Source organism: Salminus brasiliensis, chromosome 1, assembly GCF_030463535.1.
Source record: "Salminus brasiliensis chromosome 1, fSalBra1.hap2, whole genome shotgun sequence".
NCBI lineage: Eukaryota > Metazoa > Chordata > Actinopteri > Characiformes > Bryconidae > Salminus > Salminus brasiliensis.
The window spans coordinates 26,488,576-26,513,308 of record NC_132878.1 but is presented as its reverse complement, the minus strand read 5'-3'; the positions used below and the strand labels follow the sequence as shown (position 1 = coordinate 26,513,308).

Here is a 24,733-nt window from a genome sequence, read left to right as displayed (position 1 = left end):
ACAAATGTCTGTTTATTAGGGCCTGTTATGACAACATTACAATGTGTATATGCATGTGATGTATTTGCATGTAATCTTTAAATAGCATTGTTTACTTCTGAGTGCAACTGACACTGTAATGTGTTCAGATAATTTTACTAAACTAAATATTATAAGTACTAAGATTAAGATGACAGTCATGCTTTATTTCGATGGTGTCCTACAGATTATGTATAGATGCTAAAAATGCTAAAATTAAAACTGTAGAATCTTAACAGAGCTAAGATTATGATTATGTTTGGGATTTAGGTTGGAGTGAATCTGTTAAACAAAGGTTGGACTTTAATATATGTTATGGTACGTATTTGGTATTATATATTTAAAAAATATGATTAAAATGATTATAAATACCTCCAACCTAACATGCTGGAACTCTGAACTATTGAATAAATGTCCACATCATCGTCAGGATAAATGCAAGTTGTCTCAACAATAACCCAACTGTGAGAGGCAGTTTAAAAATGGCATTTGAACTGAGGTGAATAACAGAGCTTACTTTAACTTCACTTTCTGCACACTGCTATTGCTACCTCATAAAATCTTTAAATCCCTAAACCCAGGACTTAACAAGCTCAAAGCCTAAAAATATAAGCTTACGTTATTTAAACATCAGGTAACTACTAAGCGTTTTAATTACTAATTAACAACATTTTAAGCATCATTTTGTTTAATTAGTTGGATTTACCACATGTGCACCACACTCTGGTTTTCCCTCTATAAAGGTGTTCACTCATTCTGCTCCAGAAAAAAGAGCAGTTCACTTCATTTATAAAACATATGTTGGTCACTGTCAGAACAAAACATTGTATGTGTATTTATGTCATTTTTTATCTGGTGTAATTTTTGTTTCAAAAATTTAGTAGCCTACAATCACTACCGCCTTTCACATTATGTGAAAATTCCATAATGAGTGGCTCCTTAAATTAACTGTTAAAATATAATATATAATATATAAAATATAATTTATAATATATAATATGGAGATACAAGGTTTTGTTCCAACAGTTACAATATTACTATTATATTGTTATTAACAGTTTAACAGTTATTATTGATTAACAAACTATTAGGTAAGTATTAACCCTCTATGGCATTGTGTCGCTGTTTTGATTATTACACCGGCCCCTTAATTTCACATACATGTCTCCATACAATACAGTTAGGGGCTAAAAGTGGGTTCAGCAGTGGGAGCAATCCATTCAAGCCAGGACACAGTGCCAACAATTAGCAAAATACATTTCTTTTTTTTTCTTTTTTTTTTTTACATTATTTTTTAAATAGTAGAACCGCTGCTTTAGCATGATTATCATCTTTAGTCCCCATGACCTGTTTTTACTTAACAGTGTTTTTTCATTCTTTGTCTCAAGGCAAAATGTTGTTAGACCCCTTTTGGTAGGACAATCATGCTAAAGCAGTGGTTCTCATCTCTGGTCCTGGGGACCTCTCTGCCCAGCATGTTTTAGGTACTTCCCTGCTCTAACACATAGGGTTTAATATGATGTTGGGCCACCCTTTACAGCTATAACAGCTCTTCTGAGAAGGCTTTCCACAAGGTTTAGGAGGAATGTTTTTATGGGAATTTTTGACCATTCTTCCAGAAACGCATTTGTGAGGTCAGACACTGATGTTAGACGAGATGGCCTGGCTCACAGTCTCCGCTCTAATTAATCCCAAAGGTGTTCTATTGCTTTTCCATGTTTTTATGGACTTTGCTTTGTGCACTGGTGCACAGTCATGTTGGAACAGAAAGGGGCCGTCCCTAAACAGTTCCTGCAAAGTTGGGAGCATGAAATCGAGCAAAATCTCTTGGTATGCTGAAACATTAAGAGTTCCTTTCACTGGAACTAAGGGACGAACCCAACTCCTGAAAAACAAACCTTATTGTTTTCTGGCTGATCCTCCACATTAACATAGACTATTCGTACACTCTCGTACACACTCGTTTGCACTACAATCTCAATCAAAGCTCAGTCTGTCTGATTTATTTATTGTATCCTGCCTGCTACACTTTCTTGTCTGCACTCTGTCTGGTCTGCACTGTATGCATTGTGTTGTGCTGTCTGTATTCACTTGTGTTGTGTTGCACCATGGTCCTGGAGGAACGTGGGTTTCGTTTCACTGTATCTCTGTACTCACTGTACTCTGTATAGAGTTGAAATGACAATAAAGCCTCTCAACTTGAATTGATGTTATGTATGTTTTTACATGGCATTGTTTACTGGTGCTGGGTGTAAACTGGCAGGTGAATGTTATGCACCTATTATTATATTACATATTACTCAAAATATTATCATTATGTTTATTGTTTTCACAATCACACTTAACATACTGGAAACACTGACTGTCATTGGCTGGAACTGAACTACTTTTCAGATATTGTGCAGCTATGAAGGGTAGCATGTCCATATGTATATCTATTATGTATTCATATGCAACATAATCAGGTTTAGATTTAATAGTCTCTATCCAATTTCATTTAGACGTAGTGTTTAATAGATATTAAGGTGAATATTATTATAATGATTCTTGCAATTATGGATGGTAGCATGTTAGAAGAGATATTGTGTGTTGCAACACACATTGAGAGAAGTGCCTAAAACAAAATCAGATGATTTAAATGAGTTATAATTTCATAACCTTATCATCATCAGGATAAGTGCAAGTTGTCTCAACAATTACCCAACTGTAAGAAGCAGTTTGGAAATACCAGACAGACTGAGGTAAATAATGAGTCACACAGCCTACCTGATGTCTGGTCTGTTTGTTAGTCCACTAATAGTGTCATTCTTTTCCAGGATATTCGAAATGGTTTACTGACTCTGTCAAAAACTTGTGCAACGGCTCTGATCAAGGTTTCCCCTTTTTTCCCCCAGATTTAAAGTGGCTTGATTTTTCTAATAGAAAAGGCTCTTGTGTCCATGTTGGTTTTGATTAGGCCTCAAACCAAGAGCAGACATTCAGAGGCAGTCATTGTTTAAACAGTCAGTGTACCAGGGCAAACATAGGCAACAATAAACACCAACAGGTTATGTAGTTATGCCCAGACGACTGGGTCAGAGCATCTCAAAGATTCTGTCAGCAGTGGTGAGTTTCTACTCACAGTGGTCCAAGGAGAAATAAACCACAAACAAGTGACAGGGTGTTGGATTCATGACAGCAATGAAGGCTGTCCTGTCCATTTTAAATTGTCAGTGTGGCACAAATCAGCTACAGACTGGTAAATTATTAGATCAATTATTGCCATATTTACCTGGGGAAATGATGGTATCAAGATGCACTGTGGGAAGAATTCTGCTAGGAGAATTGTTGGGGACTAGGTGCACCACTTTATGGCAATTGTACTCCCCAATGGCAGTAGCCTCTTTTAGCAGCTGTGAGTAGAGGAACGAGACATATAGTTCTAGCCCTGCTCTCCTGGCCACCAAATTCCCCAGATTTCAATTCAGTCAAGCATCTGTGGGACATGCTGGAACAAGTCTAACTTGTTAATTAGGCTCCACTTTACAACTTAGATGAGCTGTAACGTGTTGGTGCCTGGTAAAACGGCTGCTTCTGAGGTAACCTGTAGAGCCGATGCCTCTATGCAGGGTAGGTCAGAACTGTTTTGACAGCATGCAGATGATCTAATGTTTTGGTTCTTCAGTGTATGTGGGCTTAACGAGGTAAAAGAGTTATTCTGAGAGTCAGACACCGGAGGAGAAGAGAACAGCAGTAAAGATGAAGAGAACAGCTGTTGATGCTTTACTGTTGCTGTTCCTGCAGATTAGCCTGCAACAAACTTGAGCCGCTGATGACTTGAGGCCACCAAAACCCGCTGATGACCTGAAGGACCTGAGAGACATGGTGTATCAGCAAGGAATCACACTGGCTCAGATGAAGGCTGATGTGAAACACATAAGTTAGCCTAACACTGTGCAGCATAACTAAAATGATCATGCCGATACATTTGCAAGATTTCAGCATTAAATGCTTGGGTGACCAGCTAAAACTGCATTAGACCAATACTAAACCAGCATTAAAAGGCATCATGGTGTGTGATGTGTTTTTTGTTTCCTTTCTTCGCGTTACTGGCAGCTACATTTTTCTTTTAAATGCAGGACAATGCTTCTCTCCCAGTTTACAGTCACTGCTCGCTGTTACAATTCACACCTGTTTTGAGGGCTGACTAAATAATTTTATGTGAATAGAAGTGGGATGCAAATCAGGCAGTGCAGAGGCTCTGAATGTTTACTTTTTGCCAAACAAGAAAAATAAAAGATAGTGTAATAGTTAGTAATATTGTTCAAAAAATTTATTTAAAAAAGTACAGCACCCTGCAGCCACACTAATTATCAGATCATTAGATACATATTTTTTTCTCATGTATGAGAAAGTTTGGGAAGCCTTGGCCAAATGTAACATTTTGTCTTTTTTTTTAAGTTGAAAAATTCAATAGTTTTGAAAAGTTAAAAGTAAAAATAACCTCTATAGCTAATCAAACATGAAACAATCAGCAAGTCCTCATGTTTCATAACAAAACAAAAACATTAAAATCATTAGTGTGCCCTGTTTTACAGTTCGGACCCCCTATGCATCGCAAAGGCTTACATTGTCCCTCAGCTTCTCTACGACTCTTCAAACACTTTGTAACCATGGGCTTCTCTAAGCAAAGGGCAACACTATCGTAAGACACTGTTTCCTGCTCTACACTGCAGACTGTAATTAAGATAAGGGAGTTCAGGGGAAGTGTGGGGGCCAAGAAGAACTCTTGGAGAGAACTGCTCATATGCTGAGGCAAGAGTGGTGGTGTACCATCCCACTGTGCAGCATCACTTGAACAAACAATCTTTATGGAGGAGTCATAAGAAGGAAACTACCACTGAAACACACTGTCTGAAGTATGTGTTATTACAAATCATACGTTATTATGCACATTTACCACATTTAACGTTTGTCATGACATTTGACTTGTTTCCTATCCGAGAGGTTCCAACTACAACCTCCACAGCAACAACTGTTCAACAGACAAAAGGATAGTGATCATTTATTTCTCCAGAATGACCAACAATAACAGATTATAAACATTATTACAATACACTAAAAATGCTTTTAAGAGAGAAAAGGGACAGTCATATATCCTTGAGTGTATGTGTGTGCGCGCCAAGCGCTACACGGGCGTGATGTCTGCTGTCCTGTAAACTTTAGAGCAGAGGATTTCAACCCTGTTCTGACCAAGCAGACATACATCCAACACACACACCAGCCTCTCCTCTTCTAAAGCTGCAGCTGAGCTCAGTAATGCCTCTGGAATAAGAGAGAGAGAGAAAAAGAGGGGCAATAATGTGTATGCAGGAGTGTGAGACATTGCTACTGATGTCTATAACAATAAATAAACAGAGGAAAAAACAACGTAAACACACACAAACACACCTGGAGAAAAGTCTATACCGCTGGCCTGAACACACACATGACCCATGGAAAGACATGACATCAGTGTGTTGTCATGGAGAACAGCAAGCTTTCCGACTGCTCGGGGATCCTCAGGAGAAAGCACTGGAATGAAAAGAGCATCTACTGCTGCCTGCTGATTCAGTCCTGAATATGAGAGTGCAAGAGAGAGCAAGAGAGTGAGAGAGTGAGAGTGAGAGAGAGACAGAGAGAGAGAATGAGGAGAGAGACCCCAGATTTAAGTCACTGTTAGTTATGCTGACATTTAGCTCATACCCTCCCTTTAAAGTGATGATGTGGTCAAAAAAAAAGTACAGGCTTGTCCTCATTTAGCCCAAAAAACAGCCAATAAGCACAGGCTAATGCAGCAAACAAGCAATAGAAGCTTAAACTGCAACAATTAGCATGACATTAACTGCAGTCCTAAATCATCACACACAATCCTGTGATACTGTATGTCATAACTGTTCAACCGACTTTAACAATAGGCTGAAGTGTAAAGTTCAAGCATAACGATGGTTCTAAAAATGAACAGTAATTACTCATTCTATCTCTCTCGCTCTGCATATGTGAGCGCCTGGATGCATGCTTATTTACTACCTGGATATAAAATGCATGTTAATGCCAGGTGTGAACAGCCTCCGACAGTGTCAGAAACCACATAAGCATGGAGTAAATTGAGTCAGATTTCCTCTTCAAACCTTTCCATATCTAGCGTGATGCTGCTGTCTCACCGAGCACTGTGAGTGTGAAGTATCCTGCACAGTCCACAGGCGTATGTGTGGCAGGCTGGGTGTTAAGAGGAAGGTCTGGGCTCCATCTCGAGGGGCTGAGGTTGACCTTATGTAGAAGAACGTCTCGGTCGTCAAAGTGGAACCTTTCCGGAACACTCTGTGGATCCAGAGAGCAGCTGCTGATATGATCGGCCACGTTGTGTTTCAGCAATGCCCAATCACTGCTTTCCCATGATGCACTGGGGCGAACAGCTGCGTGTTCAGAGTCAGAAACGCTCACTACCTCACTGTTATCTGAAAACAGAATTAAACAAAAATGAGCACTACAATAACACCAAACAATCTGGACTACAGCATCTCTGCTTCATTAAGAAAGCCTCCAAAATTGACATTTGGACTATTATGCATAATATGCATAACACTGTGCTTGGCGAAAGGTAGTTGAGTATATTGTAAAATGTGGCTTTTTCTAAGGAGCAACACCTGTTGTCTGAGGAGACTGTCTTTCTTCACTCTCTTCTTCATCCTCTTCCTCTTCCTCTTCCTCTTGTCTCATAGGAAATGACCTTAAAAACAGAACAAGTAGTTGTAGACAAGTAGTAATCTGAGCCATTTTACACTAAATTGCAAGTACAGAGTTTACACAACATGAAATGGGCATTACTGAACATCACATTTATCAATGTCAGATTCCTCTAATTGAAGTACCTGTTTTTTTTGCACATTACAACTGTTTTGCAAATAATGCACTTATGTTGCATTGGCTCTCTTTGCTATGAGGAGTCAAAATACAGGTAACCTATTGATTCTGATTACATTTCGAAACATTTTTAAATGAGATCAGATGCAAGATTAAATAATGATAAATGTGGAACAGTACATTGTGGAAGCTCATGCCAGTCAGAGTTACAGTGGGGCAAAAAAGTATTTAGTCAGCCACTGATTGTGCAAGTTCTCCTACTTAGAAAGATGAGAGATGTCTGTAATTTTCATCATAGGTACACTTCAACTAGAGAGAGACCAAATGAGAAAAACCATCCAGGAAATCACATTGTAGGATTTTTAAAGAATTTATTTGTAAATTATGGTGGAAAGTATTAGGTAGTATTAGGAATTAGTATTAGTATTAGGAAAGTATTTGGTCAATAACAAAAGTTCAACTTAATACTTTGTAACAGAGACAGAAGAGTTACAGTTCTAAAACTAGAGGAGGCCATACTTTAAAGATCCCTTATAAAATGTACTGTAAAATGGACAAAAATCCAGCATGTTCAATTTTGCCCCAAGCCTTTTGGCTTACCTTAATTTGACAAACTCCATGCAATAGTCATTTTTCTGTATCAATTTAGAAGCGTGCAAGTCTCTGTGTATGGGTGTGTGTAGCATATGAGAGTATTTAGGCAGGTGGGGCAGTGGGGGTGCGGGCTGTACACCGTTCTGGGCATGTGTCCTCACTGTCCACGGTGTGTGTTTCCTCACTGTGTGTGTGTTCACTGCATAAAAACATCATTATTGACTTTGTCTATATTGTTACATACCTTTCTGACTGCACTTTAGCTCTGGTCCAGTACTGTCTCTGCACTGCCCTGTTTCAAAAACCACAAAACCAAATGAACTGTAAAGCCTACTACCGCCATTTCTATTAATAATAATAATAATAATAATAATAATAATACAAAGAGTATTATTACTACAAAGAGTAGTACCCACAATGAATACAATGATGATAACACTCTTATTGCAAATATGTATATGCAAATAAAGAAAAGTTCTGTTTTGTTTTCCACCACCTTCCACTCAATCTTTTCCTCAGCTCTTCAGTTAATCTTCAAGCCATCATTCTGGGAAAAAAAGGCAGAGTACAGTACAGTACTATCAATTCACTCAAACTTACTTTTCCACTTGCTCGAGTCTCCTACGTTTGGGAGAAGCCGTGCTGTCACTAGAGGGTGGTGAGGAGGGTATCCCCGTCTGCTCCATGTTGCCCATACTAGAGGATGGAGCAGATCTTCTAGGAACAGTTACTGAAGCACTTTCTGGCTGTGAACAAAAATTACACACAATGAAATCTTCCTCATGTAAATCTTAATTGGAAAAGAGCTATACATAGCAGACACACACACACACACTCCCTGAACAGTTTATTAAGAAAACCTGTACAACCTGATACTCATTCATTCAGTTATTGGCAGCCTAAAATGTGGCAGCAGTGCAATGCATACAATCCTGCAGAAAGAGTGCAGCAGCTATAGATAATGTTCACATCAACCAACAAAATCATTGTTAGTGCCAGAAGGGCTGGATTAAGTATTTCTAGAGTTGAATCAGAATGGAGTAATAAAGAACACCCTGCAGTTTTCTATATTTCATATTCTGTCTTAAATATTTTTTGGATTTTGTGTATGGCACTGGCTCAGCTTAAACCCATACACACCTGTTGGTTCCTCTGTGTGTCAATAACTCCTGAGGACTGAAGTGCCTCTTGTGGCCATCGGTGGTAGTGCACTGCAGTGATGTGGCCCTGAATGGCCACTCTTCTGCACTCTCGGTACTGCAGACTCTCTATTTCCCCCTGGAGGTCAGCTACTGCCATTAACGATCCTGCTTGACCTACAGAACATAGAGACACTTCAAAGTGAGTTTCACAGTAACAAGGTGTAGTTATCCAAACAGTGCTACTATGGGCAACAATGAAAGAAAGTGAATGCCATTAGACAGCATAATGCTACTGATTGCTTGAACTATCCTTTTATGTGGAGCTACACTGAAATATGCCTTTCATCAGCTAACGGTACGTACAGTACTCTAGCCTAAATCTAATCTTCACAAACCGTAAAGCAGTACTTTGAAGGAAAAAAAAAATGGTGACAGTTTCTGTCACACAGTGGACATGGACATCACAGACAAAATCCAGACTGCTTATTTTACTCCCTGTTTGTGAATAACGGTGTGTCTTTTAGTGTCAGAAATCACAAGAAAGAACATTCTGTCGCACTGAGAACACACAGTACACAATGAGGTAAATACAATAATGTTACAAGCACACATGCCACTCAGAAACCTTAAGCTGTTGTTCACTGGATTTGCATGGTATTTTGGGAACTATAGTGGATTCAAGAGTACTGCTTGATTTTTTTCAACACAGAATTACTTTACTATACCGAACCATAATACCCTATATAACTACAACATGAACCAAAATGTGACTTCTGTGTACTGTTACACCACTATGCATTAGCATCATAAGAAGGTAAATAGGCAAACTTCAGGAAAAGTGAAAAACTACAGCCAAACAGCCTGAATGTACAGACAGCAAAAAGTGGTTCATAAAGCAGCAGTTGGTTGTTTGAGCATGTATTGCATAAATTGAGTGCCTAGAAGCATACAGTAGCCTTTCTGTTGATAATGCTGGTCTTTAAAATGTGTGAAAACTGCATGACAAATTGGCCAATTGAAATAGTCTAAAACTGCATTATTGTATGGCTGACTTACACGCAAAAATATTAACGTTAGTTGTCTTACTGGTTGTGTTGTTGACAGTGGTGTTGTATGGTGTAAAGGTGGATGGGGGAGGAGGATAACTGTAATGCCCCCCAACTGCGGTCTTCCTCAGTATAACACTATCCTTCAATGTCTTGGTCCACTGGATGAAAGCTTTGACTTTTGGGTCTGAAACGTATTGCTGCTTTTTGTGACAGCCTGCACACACAAACACAAACACCAGTGTGTGCATTCAGCTCACGCAGTAAAAGTAAATAATCATTTACTGTTGTTGGAAGATCTAGCAGTCACGCACCTGTGATGAAGAGCTGAGTCTCAGCACTGCTGGTCAAATAAACAGCGCAACCCCCCTCCCGACATACTCTCATTTGAGTACATACCAGATACGTCACTGCAGAGAGCGAGATAAACAGCAAGAAAGGAAACATTACAGAAGATACACTTGTCTCCCCCAAATATGAATGGAATTAAAGCAATAGGAACTGTAACAGAAAGAAAGTGCCGTACTAGGGCAGATGTTGTTGAAGATGTCTGGCTGGGAGGAGGCGAAAATCTCCAGAATGAAAGGAGAGTCTGAGGTCCCATCCACAGCGTGGACCCAGCGATACGTCCAGAATTTCTCAGGGACTGTCACACAAACACACAATTACACCACTGACTCTGAGTACTGACTCATTTCATTCCATGAGTACCAATACCTTCTAACAATCTATAGCAGGCTTTCAGGTTAATGAGGTTTGGTGTCATGATTTTCAACGTCACTTTTCTGTGTGTATTTCTGCAAAAATGTTGGTTGCTTTTCATTATTTTACATGGATACAAAACACTTAAGCAGTCATGTGACAAAACGAACTAGTCATGCAACCACACAAGCAGCACACTGCAACAGAGTCCGCTTGAAGCAAACCCCAGATCACAGATTTTAGGTGAACCAGAGATCAGCTCCTTTCACAGCTTTCACACTTGGCCGAATGTAACGAAATGACAGAGCAAGCTCTCCAGGATACAGGAAAACAAATAAAAATAATCAGATCCAAAACAACAACAACAACAACAAAAACTAATCAGATGACAAATACAGGTCTTACTGGAATTCCCTTTGTTTCTGATTCGTTCCACACGACCAACGAAGGTCACAAGCCCAATGATGTCACAAGCCTGGTTGCTGGCTAGATTTTCGATTTCAGACCTAAGGAAGGACAGTGGAACAAAACATGGTCAAATTATTCTTGCTTTCATAAAATAAAGAAAACAAAGCACGTAATTTGGAAATGATTGATGTAAATACTAAAGAAGCTCTGTACAAGGCCAAATTCCCAAGATCAGCTCATCAGTACCAACATCTGACAGTACAGTACCACTTTTAGTATAGGAACTATACCACCTTTCTAGTTGTGATATTACCACTCAGCACAGTGCAGCTGCAATTCTGACTAACTGTTGCTCTAGACATGACTGTCAATGATAAGAACTTAGCAGGTCACACACCACAGCACAGACAGTGCCTCAGCTAGCTGAGGTTCAAAAGACACACGTTTAGAATTTAAAGCCTCAAATCTGAGAGCACAACATTGTAACGTGTAACTAAACAGTCAACATTATAAGCATTCATATCATTAGCCCACCTGACATCCTCCTAAATCTCACCTGTGTGAATGAGCTTACTTGGCTATCTACAAGATACTTTACAGACCAACAATTTGACCCATCAGACACATAATTTGGAGATACTGTCATCATTTTGAGATAAGGTTGTTGTTGTCTCAACATTCAGAACGGGAATATTTAATCCTGATATAATATTTTACCAAATCACCCACCCCTATGCATGTGTGTGCGTGCATGTACCTTGTAGAGAAGGCATAGGTGACGTCAGGTAAGCCCCACTGTGGCTGAATACTTTTAGGAGGAATCACAGTCACGACAGCTGAAGGATTCCGAGGGTTCAAGCAAATCTCTGTTACATACACACACACAGACACACACAACAACAATCAGCAATAAACAGCTTTCTTTAAATCAAATGAGCTCATTCACAGACATGTGAAAAAGTGTGCGTTTGTGTGAGTGGGGGTGGGGGAGTACCTGTGTTGGTGAAGTTGATAAGGGGCAGTAAGCTGATTTGGGGTCTGGAGCGGTTCTGGTAGCTCTTCTTCAGTGAGTAGTTCTGCAGATACAGGACTGAACCCACCACCAACCTGTGGTACCACTCTGGACACAGATCATTCCACAGCACCATGGACATCACCCCACTCTGATCTGCCACCTCAAAATATGCCTAAGAAAGACCAGAGACCAGACACCGGCAGAACATACAGAACTGTCAATCACTAACATCATAATATTGCATTTTTACCATTTATTTAGTACCATTCTTAATGTAATTCTTTCCTATAACAATATACCCGTCTTTGGATTTGATACAGATGTTCAATCCTGGTCCTGGAGCTCTACCACCCTGCAGAGTTTAGCTGCACCCTGAATCTAACACATCTAATCCAGAAAATGAAGGCCTTTAGGAGCAACTGAACATTAGAGTCAGCTGTGTTGGAGCTGAACTCTTCAGGGTGGTAGATCTCCAGGATCAGGATTGAGCAGCCCTGCTCTATACCCTGTATGATGAAAAGAAATTATTTGTTAACCACAATTATTTGTTAACCATCAAATTTCTGTACAAATCCTGAATGACACACAATTCAACCCCAAGTGTAAACCCCAAGCAGCGCCCACTCACCTGAAACGGGTGGTCTATGTTCTGTCCAGGTTTTCCATAGTACCGTAAACGAGACCTGTGCAGTACTCTGACCAGCAGGGGAAGCGGTCGCCTAGAAGACGCAAAGAATGTGTCGAGGTCGCCCAAGAGACAGATCTTCGACACTGCCGAGGGACAGCGAAAAACAGAAAAGTGCTCTGTAACTTTCATAGGATCCACACTGTCCTCCTGACAGACTGTAATACATAAGAGTAAGAATAGGGGGCAACATGGTTTCTGTTTCAGCACTGCAGCATACACTCTGTCCTAATGTTCGACAGACTAAGTGTATCACACTTATAATGCTCCCTAAATTGCATGCTCCCTAAATTGCATAATTCATGCAATTTAGGGAGCATGCAATTTAGCAAAATCTCTTGGTACGCTGAAACATTAAGAGTTCCTTTCACTGGAACTAAGGGGCCGAACCCAACTCCTGAAAAACAACTCCACACCAAACCTCCACCAAACTTTACACTTGGCACAACACTAATACGATAAGTAATGTTTTCTACTGCTCTGTAGAGGTGCATCTGAATGCCAGTTCACAGAGTTTCCAATACCTTCCCGCATCCACCACCGAAGAGCGTGCAAGTCTATATAATAAGTCTATATAATAATTGCACACTACCGGCAATTATTTATTATTCTCTGGTCTGTACTGTGTTGTGTTGTCTGTCCGCACTTGTTTGTTTGTGTTGCACTTGTGTTTTGTATGCACTGTCTATGTTGCACCATGGTCCTGGAGGAACGTTGTTTCTTTTCACTGTGTACTCTGTATGTAGTTGAAATGACTTGACTTGACTTGACTAATAGGTTTAATTCAGGCTAACAAGTATTGCAAATAGAGTAATAGTTAATAGTGTGGCAGAATAAGCAATAAATTATTACATTAATGATTATTTCCTTGCGGTACAAATTTGGGACAGGAAGAAATATAAGAGAAAAAAAAAGTGAGAATATATGAGATGTGAGAATATATGAGATGTGAGAAAAATAAGAATAATAAGAAATGTTCATTTAATTCATAATTAATAATAATATTTTTTTAGGAAATACATGGATTAAAGGCAGACCACTGAAAGCGCCGGGCTATCGATAATGAGGGTTCGATTCCCGGGCTCGGCAAGCTGCCACTGTTGGGCCCTTGAGCAAGGCCCTTTACCCTCTCTGCTCCCTGGGCGCTGGAGTTGGCTGCCCACCGCTTTGGGTGTGGGTGTGTGTGTACTCGCTGCCCCTAGTTCACTAGTGTGTGTGTGTGTGTGTGTGTGTGTGTGTGTGTGTGTGTGTTCACTACCACAGATGGGTTAAATGCGGAGGACACATTTCACTGTACAGTGACAAATACATGCACCTTTACCTTTTTTACATTTACCATCTGTATATAACATAACTATATAAATGTTTCTCTTACCATCAATCACTACGTCCGCTGGAGGAGAATTGGGAATCCACACTCCGCCATGAGGATCTTCATTGTTCCATAACGATAAGTAATGTTTTCTACTGCTCTGTAGAGGTGCATCTGAATGCCAGTTCACAGAGTTTCCAATACCTTCCCGCATCCACCACCGAAGAGCGTGCAAGTCTTTAATGGAGGACAAAACACCAGCATCCTCAGATTTGCATTCAAGTTCCTCTATACACACGTAGCTTTGGCCCAACCTCCTCTCGTCATACACAAATGACAGGTGTGTAAGTGAAACACAGGATCCACAGTGTAGAGTGTTCTTCTGAACCAGGTGATGAAGTCCTGAGCTGAGGTGACATTTCACTCGCCACAGCCCATCAGTTATCGTAACATCGTAGCTGTAACTGTCTGAAGCTCTCTCATCAGCCAAGTACCTGCAAGAGACCCAACAATGTTACAGGGCATGATCGATATACAAATTCCATCTATTTATATATGTGGATGGAATTTATTTGCATATATGACTAATCTGCTGAAACGTGCTACCCTCATTCATCAGGAAACCATGAATGCTAAGAAACATGATGTCTTCATTCTATTACTAGAATTCATTCTCGACCAAACTACTTTTTTTTTTAAATCAGGAGAAAAGAGATCAAGTTGAGATCATGAGTTGTTTGTTATTTTATGAAAACATTGTTTGGTTTTGTGACAAATAAACTTGAATAATTATAAATACAACATATGTTTGAATATGTATGAATTGTTTTGTTTTTAATAATTGTTTTAATAATATTTTAATAAAAGTTTTAATTTATAAAGATGTTTATAATGTTTGTCAAAATGTGAATTTAAGGTCAAGGTCAGTTTTTTTTTTTTTTTTTTTTTAAACACACACACACACACACGCGCGCGCGCGCGTACTCACTGATAGCGCAACGGTTATCTAATGGTACAGGAGTCTTAATTCTTACGGAAAACTTTTAATACTTTTAAAAATGAACAGTGTTAAGTAGCACATATATTTATTATTTTTCATTATAAAAAAGGCAAATACTGAACCTGTCAAGCCCAATAACGGCCACAGAGACGGGTCTCTCTGGTCTGAGGCGGAGGGTCCTGGAGGAGCAGAGCTGCTCTAACGCGGTCCTCAGTCCGGCTCCTGCTGATTCACTGCCGTCTGCCATTCAGACCATCGCTGACACCGATCCCCAATGAGGCAGTGGACACTCGCACTGTGGCTGCTGTTAGCCAGCTGGGCTGATCTATCAGCTAGCGACCATCAGCACAGCTTCTTGATTTCTAACCGCATTATGAGTTACTGCACTGTTCAACACAGCGGAGAGGTAGACCTGATGTTTAATAATCCAGGGGGTTCACGTTAACGGCCCGCAGCTTTCACAGTCACACAGATTTAGGCTAAACAAAACATAAACAAACAGGCTAGGCTAACGAAGTTTGGATGGCGGGTAGATTCGTCTTTTCTTCGACTCCGAAGCGCCTGAGGTGAACGACACCACCACCTACAGGCCCGGAGATCAGAGCTGAAATCCTAGCTTTGTAACTCGCCACGTAGAGGCGCTAGAGAGCTTCTCTAACACCTCCAACTTATCTTCTCTAAATCCTTTTTTTTTCATCCCTCACTTCTGAATTCTCCAACATCTTTAACTTCTCCAATTTCTAACTTTTCACTTCTCAAACATGAAGGTTTTATTTTTTTTTTTTACTTTGTCGACTTCTGTAAGTTCTCTTACTTCTAAGTCTTTAACTTTTCCAACCTATGTAACTCCTGCTGAAAAAACTCTCTCTCTCTCTCTCTCTCTCTCTCTCTCTCTCTCTCTCTCTCTCTCTCTCTCTCTCTCTCTCTCTCTCTCTCTCTCTCTCTCTTTCTCTCTCTCTCTCTCTCACTCACTCACTCACACACACACAGCCTGGCTAGCATGATGAGCATTACCATGCTGGATGACCATAATCACCAAGCTTCACCCAAATGAAATGCATACACTGTATTGGTCAAGAGCTAGTCAACCAGCTTGCTTACCAGTTGGATAGTTTAGCTGGTCTACAAGCATGATCACCCTGAGCACCACTGGTATGACAAAGCTTGACAATGCTGGTTGATCAGCATCACCAGCATCACCAAGCTGGTCGACCAGCATGACCAGCATGACTAGGGTTGCAGAATTCCAGGAATTTTAAAGGTTGGAAATTTCCCATGGGAATTAACGGGTAATTATGGCAATTAACAGGAATTAATGGGAATAGAAAGGGAATATTCAAAGACAAAGGTAAAAAATGTACAGTACTGAAGTACTGAAGCATAATCTTGCCTAAAATAATTAGATATGATATCAAAAGTTAAATAGTAAAGCTGCTCCTCAATCCTAGGCACATGGCACATTACACACTGAAGGGCTATTGAGAACACAGCCCCTCATGCCCTCTCCAGGAACAAGATCTCAGAGCCCAGCATTTCTATGTGTCGGAAGAGCTAAAATACTTTACTGTTTTTATAACCATGAAAGAAGCAGAGCATTAGAGTGGAGATCTGGAATCTTTCTGAACTCCTATTTGAATCAGCATTACAATGTAACACTGGATTATTAAAAATGATTCTGAGGATATTTAGTGTGGTGAATGAAATGACCAATCATTAACAAGATGTGTGTAAACTCTCTGGATGAACACAGAATACAAACCAATGGTCTCCAGTAAAGGAACCCATTCAGAGCTCTCTGACAGGGCCCTCATCCATGGGCGGAGAAAAAATAATTATGACAGAAAACAAAGTACGAATTTTGAATGTTGGAAGGTTGAGTCAGTCGTACAGTAGTGCTTGAATTGAGCAGTACCATCAACGCAAACCACACTTGGGTCTTTCCTACAACTTTTAGACACACTGGACCAAACAGGTAAACAACCCAATTACACAGGAGTGATACACAACCCACAACAGAAAGCATGTGATTTTAAAAAATATTTATTTATATACCACATTATTCAGATCGAATAAAAATAATTCAATCTCACTATGACAATTAATATCCAAGCTGTTTCAGAATGTAAACTTTTTTTTTTATTAATTTCTTTTAAAACAATATTAACAATATGTTAAAGCTTATTTCAATGGTATATATACAGGGGAAAAAAACAAGCCATACAATACTGTGCAACACCACCCTGCTGAAATGAAGAATAGAAAGCTTTCACCTCCCCCCGATAAGACACTTCAATAATTATTCTGTTACAAAATACTTGTTTACTTTTTTTTTTTTTTTTAAATCAAACGTATATAAATGTATTTCAATCTATTTAAGATTTTATAAAATAAACAACTATATATATTTTTTTCTAAACATTTTGTACATTCTATATTACAACATGTTCAGAGTGCATTCTGCACCGTATCAGGAGAAATGGCCATTTTTGCACCAGGAGAATAGTTTTTTTTCCTAATGATCCTTTTAACTGGTTCGTCAGACACGTTGATCAACCCGCCACTGCACACTTTAGTGCTAACACATGACCAGGTAACATATACACACACACACACACGCAAAAATCCGGCAGGCCCACCAGAACAACTGACTTACAGAGACAAATGCCCACAGCAAAGAGAGAGAGAGAGAAAGACCTTTGAAGCCATGAGTCATTGAGGAGTTAGTGCTCAGATAAGAAGCTCCAGGTCTAAGAGGTGTTTAACTACGGGGAAAATGAATGGCGGTTATATCACACTGTGGTAAACAATGTTGGTACGCTTCTTCTCCATGATGGAGAAACTGTTGTAGATGGTTCCGTTCCAGAACCTTTAAAATGGTTCTTTATAGCACCAGAAAGGGTTTCACTGTTACAAAGACCCCCCAAGATTCCCCCATGCTCACAGCGCAGTGCTGAAACATAATATTAGATTAACTTAGATGCATCAATTCAGCACACAAGCGTGTTAGCTGCTTGTAGCACGAATGTAGCAGCATAGACAATTTGACATCCTTGTTAACGCCCTCGTAATTCAAAGGATCCAGTGACATTCGGAGTGATTTTCAAAAAAATGTGATTTTCAAAAAAAGCCATTCATTTTTTTATCATAGAGGAAAACAGCTCAGACCCAGAGTTCCTAATACGGGCATGATGTCGGCTCTACAATGGCGCTCGACTTCACGGGTGAAATACAACAAAAGAAAAGAAGCCACAATAAATTAATTAATTTGAGGAGAAAAGAAAAATCAAATACAAAAACAAAGTCACAGAAAGTACCGTTTTATCTTCCTCAACAAAACAAACCCAACCACCGAGCACAATGAGCAAAATACCTGCCCAAAGAAACTGAAGAGAACATTGGAGCAAACAACGAAAAGAGCTCCATCAGGGGATTGGGCCATTAATCTTTGGCCTGTCATTCACTTCTAAAGGAATATTTAGGCCTTTTCTCACATAATCTACCTTACTTTAACTAGATTGTCTGTTTTCTCAGTAAAGGGAAGTGTGCTGAAATTCCTGTCTGGTAATCGACTGCATGCTATAGCTAGATGCAGCAGACAGACATTTGGTTGCGTACACAAGTTTTCTGAAAATGACTGCTTCTGTAACAAGAAACGTGTTAGAGCAGCTAGCTGTGATACCGCACTTAACCAGCTTTAAAAGTGCTGCTCTATAACCACTTTTACACCCACAAGCTATAGCCATAATAGCCATTACCTGATACACCTGAAACTAAATTCTCAGAGCTAGAGAGCACGAGAGCTACGAAATAACGATCCCTAAGCACACCTGACAGATATCTGAGTGTGTAGCAGCATGTAGAAGTATGAACGTGTGTGGAAACGTAGGTGTAAGCGAACTTCACATGAGTTACGTCAGTTACCCTTAACATCTTCCCCATCCGTCTGTAATTAGCCCTGAGCGTCAATGCTAGCAACACACCAACCCAGCACACCCCTGAATCAGAAACACCACTTCAGTCTGACGTGTATTGAACTACACTGAGTGTATATCATTAACTTAGGCCCTATGTAGTGCACTATATCTAGAGCGAGAGCTTTGCTAGCTAGCTTCCGTTCACGAACTCCAGCAGTTAACATGCATTGCCAAGCTAATCACAGCTAGCTTCTGTTCACTGTTGGCTTTGTTATTTTTCAGGCAGGACTTTGGTCGGGGTATCGTGTGGTTTTAGATTATGGTTCTATAAGCAAGCAAACTATTAAATCCAGCAGTTAACTTGCTTCACCAGGCTAATCACTGCTGGCGTCACCGTTTGCCCTGCTAGTTTCTGGTGTGTTCTTTCGGGAGTTTGTATGTCCAGATTTCGTGTGCATTTAAGCACAAAGCAACAAATAATAACAGAAGACGACTAAAGACAGCATTAGTATATACCTAGATAGCTAGAGTCATAGGAAATCTGAAAAATAACGTGTTTTTTTTTTTGCTGTGAAATTGTTCGGAATTTAATAGGTTAGGGATTTCTTGTGGGGGGAACAGCTTAGGAGTGCTTAGCTTCTTTAGCCAGATTGTTATTGTAAGTTTGATGCAGATGTGAAACGGTGTGTGTATATGAATCTAAAGCGTGCATCTTAAATGTAGAAAACACAGTAAGAGGAAAGTTCATGTATTTCCAAAAAGATTCAAAGAGAAACCTGAGCGTGTCGAGATTTTTCTACACACTGCTGGCGATGACTAAAGGAATGTCGGAAAAATGTTCACAAAAAAATACTTTCTGCCGTAATTTACACGACTACTAAGCTCTCTCTCTCAAACAATAAGATCAAAATTCGCAAAGACACACATGCACACAAAAAAATCTCAAAGTATAAATTAAAAAAAAACATTCTCATTTTCAAAATTGACATTGCACATTGAAAAAGGGCTGAGCGGCACATCCTGTACGCTTCCAACAAACTTCGACCTTAGTGTTTCTCGAGCTTCCGTCCTCTTTAAATATAGAAATAAGCAGCACGACACGTTCTCATCTGTGTGCCATTTTAGAATAGAATAGAAAATCTGCAGAAAAGAAAAGTATCTTGAGACTTTGGACTGTAAAGGGTTTCTTTTTTGCATTTTCGTTCTGGAGCACAATACCAGAACTCATTCGTTCTCGTTCTGTCACCACTTTGACCACTTTCAAGAATATGAGAAGGTTTGAAGTTGAAAGTTGTTTCTGCTGTAAGAAAATCTTGTATCTTCAACAATGAGGCTTTTTAAACTTTACAACAAATAGGGGAAAAAAATTACGGTCATGTAAATTTGGGACTATTTCTATTGGTCCGCTCATTATGAAATGTTCGCACAATGGTGGACTAAAAAAATGAAGATATAAGGTTTTGATACGACAGCCACAATCTATTTGTCTGTGCCCTAAGCTTCTGCACACCATCTGTAAATTCCACCTAAAAACACAACGTGCTAAAATGGATGCTTATAGATTCGGCCCGGTAAAGGAAAATATTAAAAATGACCCATTTTTGCCCAAATTTATGGGGCACATGGGAACAACAAGAGAACTTGGGTTCATTTCTAAAGCCCTTCTGAACATAGTTGGATTGTCATTTTTACATAAATACCTCATTTAGCTTTCACCTCATTGCTTTGTTCTGATACAGTACACTAGGACAGTCCTACATATTCTTAAATCACACACAGACACACACACACACACACACACACACACACACACATTCATTCCAACCCATCTTTTTCTATTTCCCATTAGCATAACCATCAGCTAACAACAAGAGCCAACTAATGTGTGAAGTCATATCGACTGTAACTTCTGAATCAGGGAATAAAACAGTGATTTTCCACCCTCATGCTGTAGGCTAATACTGACAGTATTGATTTCAAACCTGAGAACACATATCAAACCTCAACTTTTCACTAATTTTCTTTCTTTCTTTTTTTTTAATAAGAAAGCATTACTGTGTCGATACTGGACCACTTGAGTAACCAACGTGCCAGGAATACTTCCTTTAGCAACACTAATCTGGCAAAACATTAAGCCAGTAATGGCCAATGCTTGCATTTTAGCTGTCTTTTTTAAGGGGTTCGGGGGTGAAATATTCCTTTAACTGTGAGTTGTGAAGGCATTCAGGCTGTACAACTTCCATATCATCACTTTTGAATAAAAACCTCATTTCAGAAGGTAAAAACATTTAATGTACTTAAAATGTAACAATGTTGTTTTCCAAATGATTCTGGACCTTCTCTATTGAAATTTTCACATACTGTAAGAAGATACAAGGTTTTGTCCCAAGAGTGATGCTATGTAACCCTTTAAACAACTTATTGATAAGTGACAAATGAAGGTACATGCTAATATAGCGCATGTTTTGTTTTTTTTCTTGGAAACAAAACATCAAGGTGTTTATGTGGAAAAACAGTAAGACAACATTTAAAACAGCTGAAAAGGATTTTGGGTAAGGGGTAAAAAAAAAACGACACAATAAAACAAAACCTGAAAGAGCTATACGTCAGTGTGCAAGGCTAACATCCTGGATTTTTTGCGCTATTTTTTTGACTGATTTGAAATCTCACAAGTACAGTAAAATATTCAAGTTTTATCTTCAGGCTCGTGTGCTCTGACAGGGAGTCAGTGGTGGGGGAAGGTGGCTGAGATGACGATGAATTAAATGGAGAGTATGAATTTAATAACTTTGGGTCGGCGAGGCGCTGAGTGCGTGGGCCGGTCCGTCTGTTTGGGATTAGTCAGACTTTGCGTGTGGTTTAGCCAGAGTGACTTGATACCTCCCACATTGTTTCAAAGGCAGATGGCTTGCGTTCTTTCACGTGTGTGAGAGAAGAACAAGCAAGAGTTCATTCATAAAGCGTTTGCCAATTCAATTTAAAATACATGGAAATGTTAACTGGGAATAAAGCCTTATTGATAGGGAAAAAAATGAACATAAAGGGGAGCTGTGGGTTTCAGAGCTGTGTATACGCTGTCAGGCTTTGCTTAGGAATTGTGCTTTTCTAGGGCTGGCCCAAAAAGACTTTCCATAGGTTTGAATAGGCAACAGTGTTTCAGAATGAGCATCTGAATAATCATTCCCAAAATCACTGCTACCATCAATTCAGTATGTCTGAGACTGCCGTTCAAACTGTATCCAGTCTGGGACAGGGATGTAGTTACAGCATATAGTCGTGATGGCGCAAATGATAACGTGAAGGGCCTTTTTGTCCTCTGTCAACATTGCAATGATACTGCACAATGTGCTTCAGCTTTTAAACCACGGCAGTTTACACAATGAAGTACCCATGAAAGAGCTCCGTACTCCATCACAGCTGACCAATCCATACTCCAACTCCAACATCCAACATATAGTAGAAGCTAGCTTTGGCTATTTGTAAACCCCTGGAGCTGTACAGCACTCAAGAAAAAGATCTTCACAATCCCACTGAAGAACCACTTGGATGCTTTGGATGCCTGCTTAAATGGTTCTATGCAATGCCCTTAAAAAGGAGTTGTCAGAACACTCCTTTAGTCATCTTAGCTCTTTTAGGTTCAGTGGCCAGAGGCGAGATGATGCGGCTGCCTAGCGTAAATTTATGATAACTGTCCTTTTTCAAGGCTTTTGCTGGCGTAATTTATTAAAGCTACAGTTCTGAGGCTTAATACTAAATACAGAAATGAGATACTCGAGTATTCAGATCACTCAGGCCAGCCCTAGTTATTTCGTATTAACTTCATACTGAATCAGAAAGAAGCACAACCTGCCTTTGCTCCTGTGCCCACTTCCCCTTAGGTAGTTTTTCATTCTATTTGTTTCTGTGTTGCTTTGTCCGTAACAAGGGTCAGCACAGAGCAGACAATGCAAATCCGCTGTAACATTACAGTGCAGAAAAAAATAAAACTAAACAAAACATGACAAGAACAAAAACTGGTCAGAAAAAAATGAAAACTACACAAACCCATGTTTTCGGATGTACCTGCAGTGGAACCTTCAGTTTAGCTTCTACAAAAGCGTTTGTATTATGTGTTTATTACTTTTTTTAATGTTTCGAATTTTTCGATTAGTTTTACATTTGTCTTGTTTGTCTTCTTCCTAAGTCATCTGTAGGATGACTGGATGACAGGATGTAGGATCTCTCCGATTCGCCAGTCACACGACCTCTGACAACAGCGTGGGGGGAGGGGGATGGTCATAGGAGGTGGGGCTTCTTCGCAACCCCTGGGCTCCACGAACTGCCACTTAACTCGGCCCCCAAGGCTAGCTCCTTCCACTGAACCCTGCATTCTTCACTTGCAGTTTCTGGCAGTGGAGGTGGAGCTTCTCGGCTTGTGCCGAGCGTGCTTCGCCATGGGAACAGAGGGACTTTGGCTTTTTCGTGGTGTTTTAGGCTTGGTGGCGAAACATCGCTCTATAGCCTTCCCATCATCCCTTTCACTCGTGCTGTGGAGCCCTGACGCTCCGCACTGCTATCCCAGCAGCCTCTCTGCTTCTGCCCCGGTGTTACCGTGGCAACATGTTTCGGTAGTCTGGAGGCTGGGAATGAAGGTGCTGTTGTTGTTGCTGTTGCTGCTGCGGCTGTTGCTGCTGTATGTATCCCACAGTGCTTTGCGGCGGGACGTTGGTGGCATGGAAGAAAGCCTGAGTGGGGCCACTGTGGATGAGGCCCTGCGGCTGCATCTGAGAGAGAGAAAGAAGGGAAAACCAAGAAAGGAAAAAAGAAAAGAGAGGAGATATTTACTCAAGAATCAGGATTTGTCGCTTTCTTGTTCAGTAAATAGCAAAATGACCGGGGTAATCCACAAAGGGACACACTAGCCAAACTAGGAAAACCCCCGTTTGTAGAAATATCTTGAAGGTGTGTGAAACCTTTAAAAAATCTGCCAATGGAACATGGGTTTCCTGGCCAACAGGAGGCAGCAGATGCAGCTGGGAAAACTTCTTCTCTTTAGTCTTTACCAATTACTGCATCTCTATGGACTCACAAGTTCCTGAGACCCACCATATTCAGGAACCTTAAGTAGAAGGGGAACATGGCATACATAGCCAGGAGAGCACAGCAGAGGATGATCTTCCTAAGGCAGCTGAAGAAACTCAACCCGCCACGAACTCTGATGGTCAGGTTCTATACAGTGATCATCGAGTCCATCGTTTATAATCATCAGTTTTGGATTGTATAGGAAAGTATGCTTTAATTTAATTGTATTACTCAGCAGCTGACCAATCAGTGTTCATATGCTTGAATATGAGCATTTGTTCTAAAAGTGACCAGACTCTCTGGAGCCAGTATCTTCAGTGCCAGGCACATACATCCTGCGCAATTACCCAGATCCTAATGTCAGAAGATAAAGCATCTGTAATGTTAATGAATACACTTCTGTTTCCCCCTCCCTGAGGCTGTAAATCATCTATAAAGCTGTGTATTGAGACACTGGCTTCGGAGCTTAGGCTACCTTCAGAACTGACTGTGAGCTGAGAGCTTGCTGACAAGCTGCCTTTCTTGAGGGCTCCTCTTTCACACACAAATAAAGAAGTTTATTCTGCACCTCAAAGTCTCCTGATTCTCTCCTCTTTGCACAAGAACACAAGGTTGGCAAAAAGCACGACAGCAGGAAGAACCATTAAGAGTTCTCTGCCAACACTTCATGACACACATAACATTTACATTCACATTTAAATTCAGAGCAACTTACAAGGTTACACATATTACAGACGTGGGCCAGTGTAGTGTTAGGAATCTTGCCCAAGGACTCTTATTGGTGTAGCGCAGCATAGTCACCCAGACCAGGAGATTGAACCCTGGTCACCCACATGGTATGGTAGCTTACTGGCAGGTAGTGGTGTTATCTATTGTGCCAAAGCAACCACCCAGAATAACCATAACAGCAGGGTTATTCGTTCTCAGATGAATCATTTTGAAATGTATAGTGAT

The 24,733-nt window shown here is 40.1% G+C and overlaps 2 protein-coding genes across 5 annotated transcripts in view; both read right to left on the bottom strand.

The window, feature by feature from the left end:
- Positions 1–5,064: 5,064 nt before the first annotated feature.
- radx (RPA1 related single stranded DNA binding protein) lies at positions 5,065–15,338 on the bottom strand. Its single transcript, XM_072694264.1, has 16 exons — positions 14,927–15,338; positions 13,868–14,298; positions 12,436–12,578; positions 11,787–11,979; positions 11,550–11,658; positions 10,790–10,890; positions 10,209–10,328; positions 9,997–10,092; positions 9,723–9,899; positions 8,635–8,810; positions 8,095–8,240; positions 7,739–7,786; positions 6,684–6,766; positions 6,201–6,494; positions 5,449–5,613; positions 5,065–5,322 (listed from the first exon to the last, which is right to left on the bottom strand). Exons 1-16 carry the CDS (start codon positions 15,049–15,051, stop codon positions 5,186–5,188), a joined length of 2,544 nt encoding a protein of 847 aa, XP_072550365.1. The 5' UTR covers positions 15,052–15,338; the 3' UTR covers positions 5,065–5,185.
- Positions 15,339–16,828: 1,490 nt separating this feature from the next.
- npas2 (neuronal PAS domain protein 2) overlaps positions 16,829–24,733 on the bottom strand; it is an 83,799-nt gene continuing 75,894 nt past the window's right edge. For all 4 annotated transcript variants that reach the window (XM_072676512.1, XM_072676539.1, XM_072676522.1 and 1 more), the window contains one exon: positions 16,829–23,481. In XM_072676512.1, the coding sequence (XP_072532613.1) occupies positions 23,305–23,481 (177 nt within the window). In that variant the 3' untranslated portion in view covers positions 16,829–23,304. The remainder of the gene's footprint in view (positions 23,482–24,733) is intronic.